This window comes from Mus pahari, chromosome 10, assembly GCF_900095145.1.
Source record: "Mus pahari chromosome 10, PAHARI_EIJ_v1.1, whole genome shotgun sequence".
NCBI lineage: Eukaryota > Metazoa > Chordata > Mammalia > Rodentia > Muridae > Mus > Mus pahari.
Genome location: NC_034599.1, coordinates 107,621,641 through 107,631,165, shown reverse-complemented (window position 1 = coordinate 107,631,165; position 9,525 = coordinate 107,621,641). Strand labels below are relative to the sequence as shown.

General features: G+C 43.4%; 1 protein-coding gene across 4 annotated transcripts in view; it reads left to right on the top strand.

The window, feature by feature from the left end:
• Cnot10 (CCR4-NOT transcription complex subunit 10) overlaps nt 1-9,525 on the top strand; it is a 52,497-nt gene that overhangs the window by 6,073 nt on the left and 36,899 nt on the right. For 3 of the 4 annotated variants that reach the window (XM_021206276.2, XM_029543278.1, XM_021206274.2), the window contains exons 2-5: nt 3,651-3,745; nt 4,440-4,601; nt 7,327-7,477; nt 8,932-9,074. In XM_021206276.2, coding sequence (XP_021061935.1) covers nt 3,651-3,745; nt 4,440-4,601; nt 7,327-7,477; nt 8,932-9,074 — 551 coding nt within the window. The remainder of the gene's footprint in view (nt 1-3,650; nt 3,746-4,439; nt 4,602-7,326; nt 7,478-8,931; nt 9,075-9,525) is intronic. The other variant, XM_029543279.1, reaches the window with a different exon arrangement.

Below are 9,525 nucleotides of genomic sequence, written 5' to 3'. Positions count from 1 at the left end.
TTGGGATGTGCTCTGGCGACTTTCATCAATTCAGTTTCACTGTCAAAAGTCATCATCTGGACCCCGCTACTGGCAGCATACTTGATTTGAGACACTTGTTTACAAGGATTTGCATAGATAATCCTCTCTGGAGGCACCCCAAGCCCCTGCACCAACTGTATTTCAGTCTTGCTTGCACAGTCAAATCCTGTCCCAGTGGCAGCTAGGGTGCTCACTATGGCTCTGCTATCGTTACACTTGACTGCNTAAAAGGGAGTAACACGGGGAAGAGCTTTTAGCCACCTNAGATGCTTCTTCAAAATGTCTCCGAGGTCCGCAACATAGAAAGCATCCTTATGGTCAGAAGAGACTTCATTGATTTTTTTTTGGTCCAGAATGTCCTTAGCAGTAAAGCCTTCATCGAGGATGTGGCAGTCAAACTCTTCCTTAGTAAAGCTGCTCATGGTTCTCCCATGTGCCTACAGAAAACCTGGAGATGGAATTAAATTATCGCCAGCTCCTCACAAGGCCGACTTATCCAAGAACTCTGAATGCTGTCTCCTTGGAGTGGTTGAAACACTCACACCACAGTGGCGCAGCTGGCAGGACCCATGGAGACGCCGCCGCCAAACCCCGAAGAGCGCCCGCTCGCCCGCCGCCGCCGCCACCGCCGCCGCACCGTCAGCCGCCTCTTCGAGCCCGCCGCAGACGCCGACCGGAGGTGGCGCCGAGCTGCTGGCTGGAGGGCGGCCGGCGGAGGCGGCTGCAGGGACTGACAAAGCCTGACCGTGCAACGCGCGCTACTTATACGCCGAGCACGTCGATAGTGTTTGTCTCTTAAAACATTTGAAAACCAGGTTCCAACTCTGCAATGCACAATAAATTAAAAACAAACAAAAAAAAAGCAATCTCATTGAAGTAGTTTTGTTATCCTAAAGTAAAAGATGTAGGTAAATTATGGTTTGACTAATATGTATGTAAAAAAGTATTTATGCAACTCAGTTCTCAAATACACATAGAAATGAGCTTCAGAGCTGGTCACTTTACCTTGAGGTTGGCCCATTTCCTCGGGAATTTTGACTTTTTCTGTTTTCTAGGGATGATGATAGCTGTGTCCACATGAATCTGATTTTAGTGGTAGATAGATGCTTAAACTCTTCAGTGTTCTAGATGGGCATTGTGGCTCATCCTTTAAGCCCAGCACTTGGGAGGCTGAGGCAGGAGGATTGCCATGATTTTGAGGCTAACCATGGGCTTCATAGTAAGTTTGAGGCTAGCTTGAGCTAATATTAAAACTGTGTCTCAGGGGTGTGTGTGTGTGTGTGTGTGTGTGTGGATTTTTTTTTTTTTAAACAATTCATTTATTTTATTTATATGAGTACATTGTAGCTGTCTTCAGACACACCAGAAGAGGGCATTGGATTCTATTATGGATGGTTGTGAGCCATCATGTGGTTGCTGGGAATTGAACTCAGGACCTTTGGAAGAGCAGTCAGTGTTCTTAACCGCTGAGCCATCTCTCCAGCCCCGTGTGTGTGGATTTTTGAGGCAGTCTCTCACTATATTACTCAAGATGGTCTCAGACTCTGTCCTCCTTTCTCCACATCCCCAGGGCCAGAGTTACAAGAGTTCTTAACTAAAATCACTGATGTTTAAGCCCAGGTGACTCATTAAAGAATGTCCTCTAGGGCTGGAGAGATGGCTCAGCGGTTAAGAGCACTGACTGCTCTTCCAGAGGTCTTGAGTTCAAATCCCAGCAACCACATGGTGGCTCACAACCACCTGTAATGAGATCTGGTGCCCTCTTCTGATGTGTCTGAAGACAGCTACAGTGTACTTACATATAATAAATTAATAAATATTAAAAAAAAAAAAAAAAAAGCATGTCCTCTAGATCTAGTACTGTGTTGTACATCTGTAGTCTCAGAACTTGAGAGGCAGAGACAGGAGCCAGTAGTTCAGAGCTAGCTTTGGCTGTATAGGGTCCTGGGCTATCCTACCTCAAAAGTGGGCACACCGAAGTAAGAGCGGTTTATACTTAAATTTCTATTTCATGGATGTGAGTATTTGTGCATGCCTGCTGCCCTCAGAGTTCAGAAGAGGGTGTTGTATACCCTGGGACTGGAGTTAAAAGGATAGTCATGAGTCAGCCGCTGAGCCATCTTCCTAGTGGTCAAGAGAATTTAAAGAGGAGTGGGAAGTGGTGTGAAATCCTCCATCCTAGAGGTGATTATTTAAAGTTGGGAGTAGATCCTTGATTCTGTGCATATTCAGATGTAGGTATGTATGTATGATATATGTGTCTGTCTTGTCTGTCTGTGTGCATATTTTTACAGTTGTTCTACCCCTAGTCACTCCCCATCACCACTCCTTGTGGTTCTGGGGCTCAAACCCAAGGCCTTAACTGCCAGGCAAACACCTCTATCACTCAGCCAATTGGTTTTGGTATTCAGTATGGAACACTTAAAAAGTCACCCTGTAGCTGGGATGTAAACCTACTGTCAAATTAAGCACTTTATTTATTTTTTTAAAAAACAAGGTCTCACTGTCTTCCTTGGGTTGGTCTTGAACTCCTGAATTTCCAGCAGTCTTCCTGTGTTAGCTTTCTGAACCAACAACATTTTTTGAGTTAAGAATCTCCTGTCTTAGTCTGGTCTTGAGCTTGCTAAGATGACTTTGAACAACTGAGTTTCCAGACTTTACCTCTGGAGTGCTAGGCACCCCTGTTCTTGGTTTATGTGGGGCTGGGGGTTGAACTGAGGGCCTCAGGTGCCAGGCAAGCATTCTGCCGCTGAATTCTGTCCTGTTTGCTTACTCATTTTTGGTGTTGCTGGGAATTGAACCCAAGACCTTGTATATAGTAGACAAGAGCTTTCCCACCGGGACACTGCAGTCCCAACTCACTATTGTCTAAGCTCATACTCATTTGATGAATTAGGAAGATGCTTTTCATTTGCCTTGAAATAACTTCATAGGAAGCATGCATGGTGTGTGTGTGTAAGCATATAACTCGGTTTCTACTTAAACCTCAGCCTAACCTCAGAGCCCTGAAGCAGTCCTGAGGAAGTTATTAAGACTCTGTCCCTCTTCCCAATGGGGACACATTGAATACCTCCCCTTTCTACTTTTTACTGTTAATTTGGCTATTTTAATTACTTATGAGTGATGGGTGGCCAAATTTTGTTGGGGCACAGGCTGTGACCTCAAGTCTGGTAAGCAGAGCAAGTGCTCAAGGTCCTAAGTCCCCAGAAAACACGCACGCACACACACACACACACACACACACAGACAGGTGTGTAGGGGCACATACAAGTAACCCCAGCTCTTGAGAGGCAGAGGGAAGGAAGAGCCGTGAAATACTAAGTTTGAGGCTGTCCTAGACTACACGAGACACTGTCTCTAAACTTGCTTTCCACCCCCAACCCCGAAATACCAAAACAGATGGAGGAGAACAAACTCATTGTTGAGCTTCATTTCTTGTGTGTGGGCAGACATGTGATGAGCTGTGAACTCAGGTGGAGGTCAGGATAATGTGTGAAGTCAGCTCTCTCCATCCTGTAGGATTTGGGATCAAACACAAGGGTCAGGCTTGCATGGGAATAAATATTTTTTCTTGCTGAACTGTCTCCAGTCCCCACTGCCATTTCTAAAGAAACCTTGTGTGTTTGCAGATCAGGGAGCAGAGAAGCATGAAGGGGCAGGCCAGTCATCTGGGGTCACGGACCAGGAGAAGGAGCTGTCCGCCAGTGCCCTCCAGGCCTTCACAGTAAGAAGTGGCTTCCCTCTTCACCCGACCACCATAAGTCAGGAGTTAACTCAAAGGAGAATTAGGTTTAATTTTATGTAAATGTGGTAAAAAGATTAGAAGTACTTTTGGACTACCCCCAAGTTTTTGTTTTCACGAACATGTTTTAACTCTAGCGTTGTTTGAGTCTTCTAAATTTAGATTTGTAAATGTGTGGTCAGTCAGTCTTTCCAGTTCCCTGCTCTGTTTAGACTTTGTCTTGACTGTACTTGAAAGTGAAACACCAAATATTTGTTTTCAGAATTACAACCTTTCTGACATTAAACAATATGGAAAAACCCCTATGCTATATATGTACATACATTTGAAATATGCATTAGAAGAATTTGATTTGCATTCAAAGTATACTTACTAGAATCTGACCTTTGGAATAATTACATCCTTTTCTTGGCTAGCCTCTGCTCTCCATACCCTGCCAGCGGTATGTGTACATTATCTTTCATGTCTGGTGTGCATGGTGGCTCTTATCTGCAGATATAGAAAATACCCAACATGCTCACTGTTCACTGACTCGCCTATTGCTGTATGTAGGGGACTTCTGCTTTAAAACATGAGGAGAGATGAGGGAAACATGGAAAAGCTGTATTGTTCTTAAAGCTGATATGGAATTTTGTGTATATATGTGTGGTTTTGTTTGTCTTTTGTTTCTTTTTAGTCTGGAAATTATGATGCCTGTCTGCAACACCTTGCCTGTCTCCAAGATATAAACAAAGATGATTACAAAATTATTCTGAATACAGCAGTAGCTGAATTTTTTAAAAATAATCAAACAACAACAGATAATTTGAGACAAACACTTAACCAGCTGAAGAATCAGGTGATAATGAATTTAACTATAAAAGTTTGTTGTGTTAATCTGTGAAATACAACTAGTTAAGGAAAATAAATGTTATTTCTTGCCTGATGTTGATGACAGTATTTCTACTGATCTGAATCCTTTGTTGCTATAGTTTTTGCATAGGTTTAAAGGATATTCTAACCCCAACACTGAGGAGGCCTTGCACAACCAGCCTAGCCTATTTAGCAAGCCCAAGGCCAGTGAGAAACCCTGTCTCCAGGAAGAGGTGGAGAGCAGCAGAGGGGAGTACTGATGCTGATCAAGCCACGCAGGAGCTTCACACACAAGAACACACAGCAAGAACTTTAAATAAAATAAATACTACTACAGAAAGAGTTGCCTTCCTTTAGAAATGGAGCTTGAGCTTTTTCTATTTAAGACACTTCTTAGTGTAAACATGGTGACTGAATAATTAATGAAGAGCTCTCTTGAGCAGGTCCACCAGCGTCTTTTCTTCCCTATGAGTTGCCTGCTATGTCAGGCTTACCATATCAGTGCCTGAGATCTGATTATGAGCCCCTGTGTTCTGTAAAGCTTTAGGTTCAATACCATCCAACACCAAGGTTGTTAAATCCATGTGTATTAAACCACTGCATGATTTAGGGGAAATGTCAACTTTAGAATTAATCTAATAATATTAGACAATAATTTTGTTTTAATTTTTCTTTTTGAAAAAAATTTTTAAGATCTATTCATTATTTATACAGTGTTCTGCCTGTGTGTATGTCTGCAGGCCAGAAGAGGACAGGACATCTATAACAAATCTTGTTATAGATGGTCATGCGCCACCACATGGTTGCGGGGGATTGAATTCAGGACCTCTGGAAAAGCAGCCAGTGCTTATAACCTCTGAGCTATCTCTCCAGCCTGTGTTTTGATTTTTATGATGGCAAAGAAATGTTAGTTTTAATGTGGCTAGAATTCTAGTTACATGTGTTGTACATAATTAAAGACTTGTTGTGAAATGTAAAGAGGTTCTAGGCCAGCCTGGTTTACAAAGCAAGTTTTAGGCCAAGCCAGGGCTATATAATGAGACCCTGCCTCAAAAACACAAACTAATCTAGGCATGTGGTGCATGCCTTTAATCCCAGCACTCAGGAGGCAGAACTCAACTATATAGTGAGACCCTGTTTTCTTTTTTTGTTTTGTTTTGAAGACAGGGTTTCTCTGTCAGGGTAGCCCTGGCTAAACTGGAACTCACTCTATAGACCAGGCTGGCCTCAAACTCAGAAATCCTGCCTGCCTCTGCCTCCCAAGTGCTGGGATTAAAGGCATGTGCCACCACTGCTCCATGAGACCCTGTTTTCAAACAAATAAAAAATGATAATAAAATACAAACGTGGTCTATAATCCCAACGCTTGATAAGCTAAGGCGGGAGGATAACTGTTTTTGGAAGTCATCCTGGGCTATATAGAATAAGACCTATATCGGAAATTTATTTTTTAAAAAATATTGGGAAGATGGGCTAGAGAGGGCTTAGCATTTAGAGTTAGAACAATTACTGCTCTTGCAGAAATAAGACCTAGCCCCATGTGGGATCTGACAGGCATGCTTCTACCATACATACATGCATGCAGGTGAAACAGTCATACACAAAAATAAAATAATTAAACCTAAAAGTGGGCAGGGGGAAGAAAATAAATGAAAATGTTGGGCCAGTGATATTGCTCAGAGGGTAGATGCACTTGTGACACAAGCCTGTCCTCTGGGCTCCATATGTGATTGTGTCACTGGTCCACCCCCTCATCCTGTGCTGAAGAGATGCTCCGTGGTTCAAAGCACTGGCTTGACTGCTTTCCCAGAGGAGCTGGGTCTGGTTCCCAGCATCTGGGTGGTAGCTCACAAGCATCTGTAACTCTAGTTCCGGGGCATCCAATGCCCTCTTTTTGCCTTTGAGGTGTACATGTATACCTGCAGGCAAACACTCACACACAGGAAATAAAAACAAAATCCTTTTTTTTTTCCTTCGAGACACAGTTTCTCTGTGTAGCCCTGGCTTTTCTGTGTAGCCCTGGCTATCCTGGAACTCACTTTGTAGATCAGGCTGGCCTCAAACTCAGAAATCCGCCTGCCTCTGCCTCCCAAGTGCTGGGATTAAAGGCATGCGCCACCACCGCCCATCTATTTTTTAAAACATAGAATTTTTATTCTATGAAACTAGACCCTTAAATATACCCAGCTTTTGGACAACATAATTAAGACTAATCACTTTCATTTATAAGATAAATATTTGTATTCTTACTATGTAGCTTTGATTGGGGACTAATTAAAACCTGAAGGTACTATTTTGTCCTTGTTTTGTATTTTGTATTTTAGACAGTTTCTCTGTTGCTCTTGCTGTCCTTGAACTCACTCTGTAGAGCAGGCTGGCCTGGAACTCAGGGATCTGGCTATCTCTGCCTCTCTCCCAGTGGTGGGATTAGGCCGTGTAGCCTGACAGAGATACTATTGCAGTGTAGGAAAAGCAAATAAGATGTGTTGGAGCTGGGCATGGTGGCACACATCTGCACTCACAGCTGTTCTAAGGCTGGCCTGGAACTCACTGTGTAACCTTGACTGACCTTGACCTTGTGTTTGTTCTCCTGCCTCAGCTTTAGGTGCTGAGCTTATGGGGTGTGTCACACACCCCGCTGAGTTCTTTGCGTTTTGCTGCTGTTTGTTTCCTTGCTGTTGTTAGAGTGCATTCTGCCTGGGTTGTTTCAGGTCCACTCGGCTGTTGAAGAGATGGATGGATTAGACGATGTTGAAAACAGCATGCTGTATTATAACCAGGCAGTCATTCTCTATCATCTGCGCCAGTACACAGAGGCCATATCTGTCGGCGAGAAGCTCTATCAGTTCATAGAACCTTTTGGTATGTCCTCTCTTTCTTGCACATTTCTCTATTGCCTTTATCTAGATGACCTAAATCTGAGCTATATGTCAGCATTTAAAGGGGAAAAAGAATGGGAGAAATACATGACTCAGTAGAGTACTTGCCCTGTGAATGTGAGGGCCTGAACTCAGTGCCCAGAGCCCACATAAGAATAGCTAGGCCTGTGGTACATGACTGTAATCCACTGCTGGAGAGGCGAATGTGTTGAGAATTCTGGCTAGATAGCCTGGCTTTCTTAAAGAGCTCCAGGCTAGTGAGATGCATGCCTCAGACAACTAAAGTCAGGGACTGGAGAGATGGCTCAATAGATAAGAGCACCAGCTGCTCTAATGCATGAGTTCAATTCCCAGCACCCACATAGCTGCTCACTCTGACAAGATCTGATGCTTTCTTCTGGTTTCATCAGGCACAGACATACATGCAGGTAGAACAGCTAAAGTAAACAGTCACTAAGGAGCAACAGCAGAGATTCCTCTGTCTTCCACACACATGTACACACATAGCAACTGCATAACTTTGTACACACATAGAAAATGGCCAAAAACAACAAAATAAAGCTGTTTCCACAATTCTAATTTTGTTTTTAGTCTAGAGAAGGCCAGTTTTCCTTTAGCTCTCTTTCCCACTTGGTTTTTAAAGGTCCCCCACTTGCTGTCACATGCCTGTAAGCTTAGCCTACTGGACTTGGGCAGGAGGACTAGATGTTTGGGGTCATCTTCTGATACATTCTAGGTTTGAGGCCAGCCTGGGTTTCATGAGACCCTATCAAAAAGAAAGGAAGGGACAAAGGGAAGGAAGGGCGAAATTGAACTGTTGGGTAGTACAAAACTTCTTGTCTCTTTTTTGCTGTTGACTATTCTCTTAGGGACCTTTCTTACCTTATTTTACATGAAGGAAGATTAGGCCTGGACAATGGCTCAGTGATTTGGAGTTCTTGCTCTTGTAGAGGATCTGGGTTTGGTTCCCAGCCCTACACGGCAGCCAACAACTGTCTGTAACTGTAGTTCCAAGGGATCCAATGCCCTGTTCTGGTCTCAGCATGCACCAGGAATACACATGTATACAGGCAGGATTTTTGGTCATTTTCTATGTATGTTCATAGGTGTACAGTTGAGTGTGTGTGTATATGAGTGTAGAATACAGGATCTCGGCACACTTATAACACTCATGCACATAAAATAAATATCCACACGCCTGTAATCCCAGCACTCGGGAGGCAGAGGCAGGCAGATTTCTGAGTTCGAGGCCAGCCTGGTCTACATACAGAGTCAGTTCCAGGGATAGCATGCTGCTTTCAGTCATGGCTTTAGTGGCATCCTTTGCTTGAGGAAAGATGTGCTTCATTTTGCAGGGTGGTGTCCTATTTGTGGGTAAGCAGAGCCGTATGCTCAACCTTGGATTGTAACTTCCTATTTGTGTGTTTGTTTTTCCAGAAGAAAAATTTGCCCAAGCCGTGTGCTTTCTGCTCGTAGACTTGTATATATTAACTCACCAAGCTGAGAAAGCTCTACATCTTCTTGCCGTCCTAGAAAAAATGATTTCACAGGGTAGCAGTGGCAAAAATGGGAAGAACGAGGTGAGTTCCAGGCGCTGGACTTAGAAGAAATGTGACCAGTATCTGTTGTGTGAGGTAGTATCCTAGCAGCTTATGGAGATGGAGTTCACAGAAATTACCCTTGCAAACTGTGTGTAAAAATGTTCCATTTATTAATGTTTGCATGTTCTACATTTCTCAACCCAAGAGGGTATGTTAGAGATTCCGGTTGAATGCTCTCATCATCATTCCTAACCCTTGTGTTGTCAAATACTTCATTTTCATAATATTTGATACTAGTACTATTTGGTGAAATAGGCCTTAGTTCAGTAGGGGTGTGTGTGTGTGTGTGTGTGTGTGTGTGTGTGTGTGTGTGTGTGTCTGTGTGTCTGATCTGGCAGTAGGAACACTGTATGTGATCCTTGTCTTCTGGGCCCTCTGCCGGGGAGGGATGGATGGAGTACAGTGAGTTGAACAGTCTAACCTATCAGAA